Genomic DNA, 14,270 nt, shown 5'->3' on the forward strand with positions numbered 1-14,270 from the left:
TCTCTGCTTCCTTCTCCTCTAGAGGGAAGGTCTGCATCTCCATTTCAGTCACAGCCTGGCCCCAGCTTCTCCATCCATCCCCTGTGCTCCAAGGCACCAGACACAGCTGACCAGCTGAATTGCAGGTCTCCAAGCAGGAGCTAGCACTGCTCTGAAGTTTCTCACATGACTTGTGCTCAGAGGAAAGGTGCATCAAGTGCATGCTCAGGGGAGAAACCTGGAGGGTTTCTGAGTTCCCACAGTCAGATGGACATGTTCTGCCTGTTTCTCTCCCTCTCTCTTCCCTTCACACATATGCCTCAAGGTATAGTGCTTTGTTTTGTATGGTCATTGGAATCTAGCATAAATCTGGGTTGCTACTTGGATGGATAGTCCCACATTTCCTGTTGTAGCTGTGACTGACTGCTCATTCCCTGCTTCCTTGCTCCAGCACCCACATATCTGTAATGACAGGGTCAGAAAATCATGGAACCGATCATGTAAACTAATTCAAGGACAAAAGGTAACACCTGGGGACACAACAGACATTTCAAGGCCCAAGAGATTAGAAAAAGAGCCAAGAAGATGATACAGCTGGGCTCCAGGATCCAGCTGCCCTACTGTAAGGTAGGCAAGGCATCCTTAAGAGAACTCTGTCAGAGCTCAAGATAACCACAAAATACTGAACAAATCTGCAAATGAATTGTTTCTTTTAGTTTCTAAAGTAATAGAAGTGTAAAGTTACCATAGAGAAAAATGCAATAAAATACCCCAATATTTACTTCACAGTGAAAATCTCACAGAGAAGATGCTAGCTTTTTACCAAGTAAGAGGATTTTATCCCTGCTTGCATTTAAAACCTTTATTTTTCATGGCATCACTGAAATTACAGAGTCCTGTAAGCCACAAGTCTCTTTAACAGCTTGTCTTATACCTACCTAGCCATTTATTCAACTATAAGGATTAAATTAAAAATAAATGAAATCAACTTATGCATGAATGCATTCTGGCAAAAAACAACAACAACAACAACAAACAAACAAAAAAAAACCAAACCAACAAACAAACACTCAAAAAACCAAAACAAAATGAAAAAGCCAAACCAAAACCAAACAAACCACAAGTTCCCAAAACCTGATAGGGACATTGCTGAAGATGAGAAGATAACCAAGTGAGTAAACACCAAGTGCTGGCTTAGCCTTACTTATAAGAAACCTGTTACAGCAGGTAACTGGAAGCATGGTAAATAGCAACATTTACTTTCTGTGTCTGTAGCCTGACATGAGATCTCTGCAGAGGTCTCTGTCAAAAGACTAATTTTTAGCCTGATTTCCCAAGGAAAGAAGGCTTATGAAATTACTCTATGTTGGTGTTGCTGCCTCTGGGTCCCATTACTTCCCCTGCTTTCCTTGCCAAAAAAGCATGTTTAAACCATTGCTAAATTCCATCTAAATTTGTACAAAGGTAACAAGTGAAATGCAAAGCCAAATGGACGAAACAGGTCCTGATAAAGCTGTCACTGATAAAATGCAGACACTGCTTAGTATACATATGAGAATCCACACAGCAATACCACATCAGGACAAATCCATAGGAAACCAGGCTTCACTTGTTCTGCTGATCACAGAAAAAAGAATTATTTTTATAATGACATTAGCTCATCCTTTAGGAGGGAGAAGACTAGGGTAAATGAGTCAGTGTTCAAAGGAAAATCAATGATTGTGGAATATCAAAGGAGAGAGGCTCCAGTGAAGACTTAAATTGCTGGTAGCAGACAATGAGCAGAGAGCTGCATGTAGTCCCCACTAGCTCATTAATAACACTCTCCTTGGGGCCCATCCCAAGCTACAGAAAAAAGCAAAACTCACATTTCAACTCCTAATGTGATTTATCTTCCTTCTGTCGGTGCTGGTAACACCATGACTACATATGCAAACAAGCCATTTTGAGCAGGGTTTGTTTCAACAGGGTTGATATCAGGAAGGCAGTAGAGTTTCTTTCCTCAAGAAGTCAGAATGAGAGCAGTTTCAATCTACTGAAGCCTCATCCTAAAGATGGGGTCTCACACTGCAACAAGGTGGATGGAAGGTTTAGCTTCTGTTGAAAAGGCAACTCTGCTTCCTCCTTCTCCCTGTCTGCATTCTTCTTCAGTCTCAATTCTGCAAATACTGGTGCCTGCTTGATTCAAGGAATTAAGTGAGCAGAAAGCTAGCACAGCAAAAAACTGGGTTTTCTTCTGGTTTAACTCCTGGTACTAACTCATCATACAGCCAGATCTCAGTGAAACTACATCTTAAGCCAAAAGATGAGTCAGTGGTAGCTCAGTGAAGGGATCTGACAGAGTTTGCAGGTTTTGCAAAGAATCTGAAAAAAACTCAGAGGTGTAAAATGCCAGATAATCCCATGAGGATGAGTTGTATTAACATCAATCATCATCAATGTAACCAACAAACAAACACTCAAAAAACCAAAACAAAATGAAAAAGCCAAACCAAAACCAAACAAACCACAAGTTCCCAAAACCTGATAGGGACATTGCTGAAGATGAGAAGATAACCAAGTGAGTAAACACCAAGTGCTGGCTTAGCCTTACTTATAAGAAACCTGTTACAGCAGGTAACTGGAAGCATGGTAAATAGCAACATTTACTTTCTGTGTCTGTAGCCTGACATGAGATCTCTGCAGAGGTCTCTGTCAAAAGACTAATTTTTAGCCTGATTTCCCAAGGAAAGAAGGCTTATGAAATTACTCTATGTTGGTGTTGCTGCCTCTGGGTCCCATTACTTCCCCTGCTTTCCTTGCCAAAAAAGCATGTTTAAACCATTGCTAAATTCCATCTAAATTTGTACAAAGGTAACAAGTGAAATGCAAAGCCAAATGGACGAAACAGGTCCTGATAAAATGGTAAGCATGTGCAGACACTGCTTAGTATACATATGAGAATCCACACAGCAATACCACATCAGGACAAATCCATAGGAAACCAGGCTTCACTTGTTCTGCTGATCACAGAAAAAAGAATTATTTTTATAATGACATTAGCTCATCCTTTAGGAGGGAGAAGACTAGGGTAAATGAGTCAGTGTTCAAAGGAAAATCAATGATTGTGGAATATCAAAGGAGAGAGGCTCCAGTGAAGACTTAAATTGCTGGTAGCAGACAATGAGCAGAGAGCTGCATGTAGTCCCCACTAGCTCATTAATAACACTCTCCTTGGGGCCCATCCCAAGCTACAGAAAAAAGCAAAACTCACATTTCAACTCCTAATGTGATTTATCTTCCTTCTGTCGGTGCTGGTAACACCATGACTACATATGCAAACAAGCCATTTTGAGCAGGGTTTGTTTCAAGAGGGTTGATATCAGGAAGGCAGTAGAGTTTCTTTCCTCAAGAAGTCAGAATGAGAGCATTTTCAATCTACTGAAGCCTCATCCTAAAGATGGGGTCTCACACTGCAACAAGGTGGATGGAAGGTTTAGCTTCTGTTGAAAAGGCAACTCTGCTTCCTCCTTCTCCCTGTCTGCATTCTTCTTCAGTCTCAATTCTGCAAATACTGGTGCCTGCTTGATTCAAGGAATTAAGTGAGCAGAAAGCTAGCACAGCAAAAAACTGGGTTTTCTTCTGGTTTAACTCCTGGTACTAACTCATCATACAGCCAGATCTCAGTGAAACTACATCTTAAGCCAAAAGATGAGTCAGTGGTAGCTCAGTGAAGGGATCTGACAGAGTTTGCAGGTTTTGCAAAGAATCTGAAAAAAACTCAGAGGTGTAAAATGCCAGATAATCCCATGAGGATGAGTTGTATTAACATCAATCATCATCAATGTATTTCTTCCTTAATTGCCAACTCTTTTCATTGCTTATATAGAAATAGAGATGAATTTCACAATTCCATTTCTTGGAGAGCTGCTTAGCTTACCCCGGTAGTTCAGTCCAGAAGGCACTCTGAGTCAGCCTCACTGTTTATGGCTGCTAAGAATATGACATCCCCCATCTCCAAAACTCATCTCCCAGCTGGGCACTCCAGACTAGCTTGTGCTGATTTTGGCATTCCTTGGGACATTTCCATGAGCCAAATAAACACATGGCAGACAAGCAGGTCCAGTAAGTAGCAGCATCAGCACAAAGAAAGGGACAGAACACAGAGCCACCTTTCAGTGGTCACAAATCATTAGATTGGCTTATCTGCATGTTAAACCTGCATAGCAGAACAGCAAGCCCCAAGGGGAGATATTTGAGAAAAAAAATCCTTGGTTTTCCTACCTTTCTGGTCCATTAAAGTAAGCAAAAGAAGAAAAGCCCAGCAGCCACCAAATTTTCACTAAAGCGAATAAATTACACAAGCAAAATTATTTTTTAAAAAATGATATGGCCAAAATATTATGTAGTCTTCTTGGTTTCCCCTTTCTATTGCCCCTCAAAAATAAAAAATATTGGTATAAATAAACAAATTAATAAAAGCCTTGACTCAGCTCCACTTTCCTAATTACACATTCACTCTCTCTGACTCACTCCATAGACATCCAACTACCAGTGTCCAAACTTCTCAGTTTCCACTCTGGATTAACCAAAGCCAATCAAAGGTTCAACAGTACCCCAAAAAGAGTGTTTAAATGTCATCCTTTCTCGCCTGACACAATCAATCATGCTTCACTTAAATACTTTTTACCTATTTAAGACTTCCTAGTGTTTGACAGACTCTCAGAGAACTGTATCCTTGGTCTTCTGTTACCCTCCTACATTATCTCTGAATTAGCACTCGGGAAGGAGCAGATCCATAAATCATCTGCAGAGAGATATTAATTTATTTGTATTTCAGATGAGATACCTCCCCCTGTCCAAACTCAAAACAGTCTTCTCTCTTCTGTGAATGACTAGCAGGAAATTAGAGCTCAGCAGAGCTAGAACTCTTCCCTGAAAGCCCTCTTATTATCTTCTTTGTGAGTATCCGTGGATAGCATCACCAGTTTATCTGCCACTCAAGCTTGTTTGTCAACCGTCAGGTCTGACTGAAATGTCTTTGTAGATCCTAGCACCTAGGGTATATACTTCCATGTGGCAGCTCCAAAACAGCCCTCCAAAACATCCTTGCAGCTAAGACCCTTGTTCTCTTGCTGATATATAAAGACTGCCCTAATACCTCTCCCTCCAGTATTAATCAACACAGCTCCTAACACAACAGCCATTGACCAATGGAAATGCCAAAGTCTGACAACAGAGCAAAGCTGACTGTAGGCCTCATATTAATGATCAAATTAATGACCACAGCCATCAAATGGAAACAACAAATGCAATTTAACTGATTCTCCCAATTCAATTTTTTTCACAAAAATGTTGAAGGGATAACTTTGTACCAGTAGACAGTAAACCCCAATCAGTTATTGTCAGTCCTTCCAGAGGCAGAACAAAAAATCTGTAGCATGGACAGAAGCTAATATGAGAGTAATGTGACACCATGGCCATATCTCATCCAGATCAATTTAGTACTGCTGAGAGACTGAGCTCTGCACAACCTTGGAATTAAGAACTCTGAAACTGCAACCCAAGATTGTTTACATAGATCATTACTCTAACCACATCGCTTCTCTATTTTAAGGATTCTTCTAGTTCCCTCTTCTGTATTGCATCAAACATTATTTACTTACCTTCATTTCCAAGGGCATCTACAGCAAGTCACTCCCCTGTTCATTATCTCCATTTCCTTTCCACTTAACTCCTCCACTCTGTTGCTTACTTGTTGAAATTCCAGGTAAAACATTTGTTGTGCTTGATTTCATGCTGCTTTTGAGACATGGAGGAGACTGTGAACACGCTACAGAATTAGGCAGCTCAAGCAGTGTGTGCAGACAGACTCTGGCTGCCTGTGCCCTTTGAGTCTGGCCAGGCTCGATCCAATTTGGTCTGTGACAACCAGTCTCGGTACAGCACCCCCATGCTAACATGTCCCCCAGAACAGCAACCTGATGAAGTTTGATCTGTTTGACTAACTACTGCCAGTACATCGATTCCATTGCAAGCTGCAGAATGTTCCCATTAAAGGAGACAAAGATGCTTCACTGATGCTACTTCAGTATGACTCAGGACAAGAGTGCATGTGCTTTGGAGAGATAACAGCACTCTGGCTTTATTAACATAGACACTGGTCATTTTCCAGGAAGATATTACCTGTACAGGCTATGGTAACTTCCTTAGGTGTTATACTCAAAATTAGTTGAAAGAAAGGAATCAAGAGAGTGAAAAGAATGCTTACCAGTACTGTTTTTTAACCTATATGGTCATGTCATTGAACAGAACAGATTGACAGTCTGCTATTATTTTTCTTTTAAATTCTGACTGCTTAGAAATGTGATTTTAAAAACACCACAAAAACAAACAAGCAGAAAAACCCCAACAAAACAAAAACAAACTCAGTTAAATATTTCTGAAAAATCCTGGAACTGGGGGCTTAGGAAATAGTTTTATTTCTATGCAAAACCATTTAAGTACACAGCTTTCCTAGAGACTGGATCCAGAATGTGAAGAAAAAGCAGTGGAGATTTATTATATTGCATAATTATTTCAGTACAGAAACAAAAGGTACTCAAAGGTATTCAACCTGAACAATATTTTAGGAAAGGGGAAAAAGTGAAATCTTGCTGAGTGAGCAACAGTTTCTGATATAATTGTAATAGTGCAGAATGTCATGGCATGCAAACAACAAAGATATAAAATATGATTTTATAGCAATGTCTGAAGCTTACCTGTGTCTGAATCTAAGACAATAAACACAAACCATGATGGACAGAGTCGTTGCCTCTCTATATTGGGGGTAACTAGATATGTTACATTGCAGTAGTTGGCCATCAACAACTCTAACTAGAAAACATCCTTATGTACAGTTCAGATGAGAAGAGATTAATTGCTTTGTTTTCACTTCAGTTGTGAAGCATTGTTAATTGCAAATGTTAATGATGTTAATGTAACTTTTTACATTCTTTTTTTATTCCCAATTAGAAGAGAAAGTTTTTATTTACTTTTGTTATATGTTAAAATTCAGGCTATATTGTTGTCAAATAAAAAGCTTGGTCTATGCAGGATTTGGTGCTCTTCCTATAATCTTAACCAAGAAGAAGCCCAAAGTACTTAACTGACTTTTTATAATGAAATAATTTCTATTTCTATGGAAAAGTGCCACCGGAATATGGCAGCAGTCTATGAGTACTCAGTCACCTTGCCACAGCACAGTTTATGTCAGGGAGGGTTTTCCTCCCCAGCTTATTTTAAAGTTTCAAGACTCCTAATTCCCAGCAGATGCAGTGCTACACAAAGATGGCCAGGATGGTCAGGCTAATTCCTCTCACCTTCTGAAAACTGTATCTTCCCTAGGTACTGATGCCATGAGGAAATACAGACCTGAAAGTTTCAAGCTGCTCATTTTGTGCACAGGCAGCATGCAGTCAGCTGCAAGGTGGCACTGGGGGTCTGTGCAGCACCTCAGGGACATCACCCTTTGAATGGCACTCCTGTCACCTGATGTGGTATCAGATGTTACCTGAGATGTACAGGGTCCTGTGAAAGAGAAAAGATATTCTTATTCCAGTAAGGTAAATGCTGGGGTATTGTTAAACAGTGAAAGACAACACAGGTCACTTCCACCTGGTTAGCCAGCAATGTTTTGGAGTTGACACTGCAGGGTAAGAGAAGAAAATTAATTTGTACTTTGAGCAGTCTTCCAAGGGCTGCAGAAGGGTCTACTGGCTCCCTTGTGATGGGGCAACCCTCCTGTTTTCAGTGTTACTCGGGAAGGAGCAGGAGAGAGGAAGCTATGAAACCCATAATAACTATCATAGAGAAAACAACCACAACAATAACAAAAAAAAAAAAAAAAAAAAAAAAAAAAAAAAAAAAAAAAAAAAAAAAAAAAAAAAAAAAAAACAACAACAAAAAACAAACAAACCCAAACTAAATTCTAAAGCCATAATGCTTTGAATTCCCGTAGAAATCACTCAGCATTTACAGAGGACAAGCCCCACTGCAAAACGCCCTCGCACTTGGGCTGTTTTTCCTCTCATCTTCCCTCCGGTGCGTCGCCCGTTGCCTCAAGGCGGGCCGGCCGCGGCTCCGGAGCGCTGCCTTCCCACTCACCGCTCCGCGGGAGCACCTGCCCGCCCGCCGCCGCCTCCCCGCCGGCCGCGGGGCTGCAGGCGGCACAGGCCACTCAGCCGGGCCGGCCGAGCGGTGGCGGGACGCGTCCTCCCGCGGCTCCTCCGAGTCACGGGCGTACCCGTTCCCCGGCAGGTCCTCCGAGTGGCGACCGTATCCTTCCCCCAAAAGGTCCCCGGAGCGGCGAGTGTGTCCGGCCCCCTGCAAGTTCCCGCGGCGGCGAATGTGTCCTTGCCCCAGGAAGTCTTTGGAGTGGCGAACGCGTCCGTCGGTCCCCGGAGTGGCGAACGTTACCGTCCCCGCAGGGGCGAGTGTGCCTGTCCCCCCGCGCCGCTCCAGCGGCGAGTTAACCGGCGGCGGCGCCACGCTAGAGCCGGGCCGGGAGGCGCGGGCTGCAGCTGAGGATCAGCTGCTGAGGGAAGCGGGGAGGAGCCAGCGGGATCAGGAAGCGGCGGAGTGTCTAACACCTCTCTGCCATGGCTGGCTAAAGAAAAATCATCATAACCATAACAAGGGGGGAAGCGGGGGAGGGGAGGCGGCGGCGGGGGAAGGGGCGGCGGGGGAAGGAGCGGCGGGGGGCGGCGCAGGCGGCAGCATGAGGAGGAGAGGCAGCCGGGGGGGCAGCATGCGGTCGGTGGTGGGGTTCCTGTCCCAGCGGGGCTTGGAGGGGGACCCCCTGCTCACCCAAGACTTCCAACGAAGACGCCTGCGGGGCTGCAGGAACCTCTACAAGAAGGACCTCCTGGGCCACTTCGGCTGTGTCAATGCCATTGAATTCTCCAACAATGGAGGCCAGTGGCTGGTCTCAGGTAAAGCGAACGCTCCCGTCCCTCGCCCCCTCCCGCCACCCCCTCCCCAGGAAGCATCTGCCTCCCCGGCCGCCTCCCCTGCGGCCCGGGGGAGGGAAGCCGCGGCAGCGCTGCTCAGAGCCGTTTGCCAAATCCACCGGTGCCCGGGAATGATGTTTTCTCAAGTAGGGATCTAAAATGGTTGACAGGTTTTAAATTCTACTATTATCGGGGGGGGGGAGCCTTGGTCAAAGTTTTTACGAGAGTGTTTCCCGGGCGCTGGGGGTGGGAGCTAGGGGTGCCCTTTTATTTGATGGCTCGCGTGTCTTTCCTCTTAAAAGAGGATTTTCTTATTTTGGGGGGACGACGAGGGGAGAAGAAGCATCCCCGCGGCGCTCATTGTGGGCACCGGGTGACATTTGTCAGCGCCTTGCCCCGGGCCGGGGGTCAGCAATCGCTGCCGGGGGCGGGCGGCGGCCCCGAGTTTGGCCGGGGGGGCTGCACTACCGCTCGGCATCGGGCGGGAACCGGATCGGTTTAATCGAGGGACTGGTCACTTTGGGGCCACCCCCGCCCCATCTTCTTTTGGGGGAGGGGAGTCGGGTTTTGTTTTGTTCCTCCTCCCTCCCCTTGTAGGGCGCGTTTGTGAAAGAGGGGGATATATTTGTGGTGACGGTTTTTGGCTTAAGGTCCCCTCTGTTGCCTGCCCGGGGCTGAGGGAGCCATAGGGGTGGGGGATGCTGTCAGGTGGGCGGGAGGCGAGGGCTTGACATCAGCTGCGACACCGAGGACGGGGAAAGGTTCTGCACCCCCAGCCAGGGAGGGGCTGCGGGGCTCGGCGGCCGGCTGACCGCCTCCCCCCACCCCAGCAGCGCTTGGCGCAGGTGCCTCTTCCTGCTTCCCCGCCTCCGGGCTCCGAGGGGTGGCAGGGGAAGGAGGCAACTTGAGGCCGGGGCCTGGCCGGGCGCTGCAGGCCGCGGTCTCCTCGGGCGGCTCTTAGCGACAGGCCGGGGAATCGCGGGCCGATCCCGCCCGCGGCGCCCCGGGGGCTCGGGCGCTGAGGGGTCGCGGCGCTCTTCTCCCGCCAAGCCCTGGGACCCCGCGCTCCTCTGCGAGGGGGCAGAGACCTTGGAGCGGCGAGGAGGGAGCTGCCGGCCCCGGAGGGACCGCTCGCATCGCGCCGCCCCGGGCCGGGCAGGGCCGCCGAGCGCGGTGTCCATTGCAGGCCGCGGTCGGGGGGCGTTGTGTCCCGGCCGCCCCTCGCCCCCGGGGAAAGGGGCTGGAGGGAGCGGTCCCCCCTTCCCGCGGCTGGGGCTGCCGACAGGGCCCTCCCCAGGGGCCGGGCAGCAGCGGGAAAAGCCCGTTCCCTCTCGTGTGGGGCAGCTGCCCTCGGGGGAATCGCAGAGGTCCTTGGAAGCTTTGTGGAGAGTGGTCTCGCTTGCCGGGGGGTTGCTGACCTGGTTATTAACCGAGGGCCTCGATTTTGCCTGTCCACCTCGTTAAGCAGCGATAGGGACTACCGAGGAATGTGATGGGGGCATGGCTGAGCAATGTACTGCCTTGCCGTGGTGTCTGGGCAGAGGTGAACTGTATCACACAATGGTATCAGTAATAACTTCAAAGGGAATTCAATAAAAAGTTTTTGTGACTGGTTACTTTTAAACAAGGGCAGAATAGAAACCCTGTATAAACATGGAGTGGAAGCCGATACACTGAAACCTTCCTAAATTTAACATTCTTACCTGAAGAAACTTCAAGCATATTTCCAGTGATTTCTGAAGTGTCAATGAAGGATCTCAGTGTTGCTGTTAGGGATTCTTGTATCTTTGTGCACATGCAGCTTCTGAGATATGCATCCATTTAGCTTATGAATATATGTGTGTATACCTACATACATACACACACATGTATATAAACATGAGTGTGTATTGGAAGGGAATGCTGATTCACCCATTCTGAAGTTCCTGTTTGTCCCACTTGTTAATTATACTGGTTTGTATTGGTCCTTCTCCAGTAGAAAGTAGAGGGATGTATTTTTACTTACAAAGTGCTACAGAGAGCTCAAGTGTGTCTGCTTTTTTTTATTTTCCATAATAAGTGATGGAAGCACCACTAGTATTTTCTGTTGTTCTTGCTCAAGAAGGCCTCAGGATATACTTTATGTCTTGCCATATCATCAATGCACTTACCTATGTTGACATCCATTCTTTAGGTGTAAGCATAAACAGTCCAGGACTGGAATGGACTTTTAATTCTTAATTTATTTAATTCTTAATTTAATATTATTCTTAATTTAATTAATTCTGTCCAAACTGCCTGAATCAAGGTAGGTGCAGTGAGAAAATGAAGGCAGAGTTCACATCTAGTGGATATCTAAAAAGTGCATGTAAAAGGAATGCTTTCAAGCAATGTCCAGTTTTCAATTTCCTAACTTGTTATAGAGCTTCAGAATGTTCAGGGAGAGGTGGCACTGTCACCCTCCAATCCACTGTCACCTTTGGAAAACTATAAATGTTGGAGTCAGAAAATAAAGTTATTCTTCTTCTTCCTTTTTGTTCCCCTCGAGAGCAGCAGTGTCTGTGTCATCATTTCGTGCCGTATCACAACAAGGGTAAGGTTTTCCTCCATTTACATGCTAATAGAGTTCTACCCTCCCAAAAAATATATTACATGTGCTAGGAGTGCACAACTTTGGGACAACCAAGAACAGATTACCTTAAGTCTGACCTTCTGCTGATGCCCTGAGAAAATGAAGAGCTCTAATTATGCTTTCTTCTTAAAAATTTTCATTTTTAAGGCCCATAATATCCAGAATGCTTTATGGGCCATAGCAACAGCTATGTGCTTCAGTCAAAAACAAGAAATTAAAAGTACAAATATTTATGGATACTCTGTTAATTTGCATGCCATTATAAGACTAAGGTTCATTAAAATTATACTCAAAGCACTCCTCTTAAAGGCCACACTTGATCCTAAAGCTCTGAGAAATAGCAACAGCAGGAAGAAAAGCAATGAGGAAAGGTAAAGGAAAGGTGGAAGTGGCCTCTACTCTGAAGTTTTGTAGAAAACTTGCTTCAAAAGACTTCCAAATGCAGATAAAGCCTTAGAATTGGTGGCATGAGGGTCTGTCATCCCTCAAAATAGTCAGTGTAGAGAAGGATGAGCTGTTGGGTGTTTCTAACTGCATGTATAGCACTAGGAGAGTTAACAGCTATTCTGGAGTGCATGAAAAGGGAGAGTGTGAGCAGTCTTTTCAGTTGTTCAGTCTTAAGTAATATGTATATTCTTAACCTAGAGAAGTCTGCTTTTGCTGATTGACTTGTTAACAACTTAAATATTGTTAAAACAGTTTTAAGTACAGCTGGTACAGTGCATTCATAGTGGCTACACCAACGCCATTGAAATACTAGCCTGCATCCAGGTTAGTGCTGTTCCCATCACTTGGCTGGAATACTTTCCTTGGGTATGTGTCCCACTTTTTTCTTTTTTTTTTTTTTTTTTTTTTAATGTGTCTCACAGAAGCAAGTCTGTTAAGGCTAATGATTACTGTTTCAGTAAACAATTCAAACTGCTTAAACAGGCTTTGTATTGCAGTTACAGATAATTTTCCTGTTAGGATTTTGGAGAGAACTTTGGTGTGGACAAGCCTCAGCAGGCCCTCCGAAAGCATGTTTGAAACTTTTTGGTATCTTAACTTCTTTAAATCTTGTGTTGGAAAGTACATGTTTAATAGTATTTATTTTTGTTCTTAAACATGTTTCAAAGTTAAAAAGTTGAGGTCCACAAATTGAATTGGAGGACAGTCTAGAGGTTCTTTCTGTGCCTGTGTGACACCTCAACAGTGTCACTTTATAGAGGGGAAGAAGGGCAGAGATTAATCTTTTGGAGCATGGCTGCTAGAAGAAGGGACTGACATAAGAACAAGAATTTTAAAAATTGACGTAATTGGAAGGAGGAGGTGGACACTCAGGAGAAGATGTAATGTGACAAGCATAAAAAAACTACCTGTAGAATGACACAAGGGAAGAGGAAATCTTAACATATAAAAATGTTTTAGTGGGTTGAAATTGGTTAAAACTTGCTTCTGGATGGAGTTGAAAGGTTCTATTGGGCAGAATGTGTCTTTGCAACACTTTATGTACTAGATAGTGGTTTTTTCTTTTAACAGTTTGAGAAACACGTGACTGTCCATGCATGGAAATTAAAATCACCATGCAATGGTATGCAACCAACTGCTTCCCTCACATTTGCCGAGTATCTCCTGCACTTTGACTTCTTAAAACTCAGCTTTACTTGGTCTGTGTAATAGACTTTCTCCATCCTTAGGTTTGGTGGATATGTTTTCCTGTTTGTTTATCTGACTGTCATTTTTCATGCCTGCTATCTTTTACAAACATGAGTATCTTTATCAGAACCTCCCACTTTTTTCTTTTTTTTTTTTTTTTTTCCCCATATTTTAATCTGCATGTTCCAGATAACTTCTGGGAAGTACTGTAATTTTCTCTTGGCTTTTTTTTTTTACCTCCTACCAGATAATGCAAGAGTTAATAGCTGCTCTAAGATCCTAAATTTCTGAGGGTGATAGAAAGTATTGGAAATGCATCTGTCATTCAGTTTTTACATAAATGTGAAGGAGCATGAGCGTAAAACAGGGGAATGAGGTGGCTTTAGCAAAAGTTGTGGAGCATTACTTCTGAATAAGGGGATTGTTTATTAAGTATGTTTTAAGGAGGGATGCTCTGATCTTAGTCTGTTTGTATCAAGTAGAATTCTGTGTGAGAAGGGATATTAGGTTCAGTTACTACACCATGTTTTAATTGTTTTAATTAATGTCTGAGAAATTATAAAATTTCTCAGGAAAGATAGGATCAGGCAGCAATAATTTCAGGGAATAGGAGTAGAATTTCAAGTTAATTAAGATATATTACATGGGAAAAAATGTCGTGTTTTGAGAGGGACAAGTACAATCTAAAGCACGTGAATAAAAATGGTTGACTGTACAAATACACCATGGAGACTAGCCCGTAGTCATGTAGAAAAGGATCCAAATCCATAAATATCATAACATAAACATGATCAGACATGACATAGCGTGTGACATCAACCTGCTGTGGTGCTGTTGGGGCCTCAAATGGAGTGCTGTGCTCAGTTTTGGTTGAGAAAGATGTGCCCAAATTTCTGAGAACATTCAGAGGAGGACATGAAGAATGATCAGAGGCCTAGAAAAATGAAATGGTGAAAGAAAGGGGTCCATTTAGTCTATAGAAAAAACAGCTGAGTAGAAATGCAAGTCCTGAGCTGCATAAAGGTGGTTTCAGTTATTATTATGTGAAGTTGTAAACTCTTTTTGTCTACTGGGAA

General features: G+C 44.1%; 2 protein-coding genes across 20 annotated transcripts in view; one reads left to right on the forward strand and one right to left on the reverse strand.

Moving 5' to 3' along the window:
- The window catches only part of EXD2 (exonuclease 3'-5' domain containing 2), a 31,638-nt gene extending 23,258 nt beyond the window's left edge, over window positions 1-8,380 (reverse strand). For 4 of the 19 annotated variants that reach the window (XM_041396112.1, XM_041396130.1, XM_041396139.1 and 1 more), the window contains exons 1-2: window positions 7,916-8,049; window positions 3,899-7,527 (exon numbers count right to left, since the gene is read on the reverse strand). The gene's annotated coding sequence lies outside the window, so the exon portion shown is untranslated. The other 15 variants (XM_041396069.1, XM_041396049.1, XM_041396042.1 and 12 more) reach the window with 15 other exon arrangements.
- DCAF5 (DDB1 and CUL4 associated factor 5) overlaps window positions 8,341-14,270 on the forward strand; it is a 70,944-nt gene continuing 65,014 nt past the window's right edge. The window contains exon 1 of the mRNA XM_041395949.1: window positions 8,341-8,930. Within this exon, the coding sequence (XP_041251883.1) occupies window positions 8,345-8,930 (586 nt within the window). The 5' untranslated portion in view covers window positions 8,341-8,344. The remainder of the gene's footprint in view (window positions 8,931-14,270) is intronic.

This window comes from Onychostruthus taczanowskii, unplaced genomic scaffold (genome assembly GCF_017590055.1).
Source record: "Onychostruthus taczanowskii isolate IOZ18803 unplaced genomic scaffold, ASM1759005v1 scaffold1, whole genome shotgun sequence".
Classification (NCBI taxonomy): Eukaryota; Metazoa; Chordata; class Aves; order Passeriformes; family Passeridae; genus Onychostruthus; species Onychostruthus taczanowskii.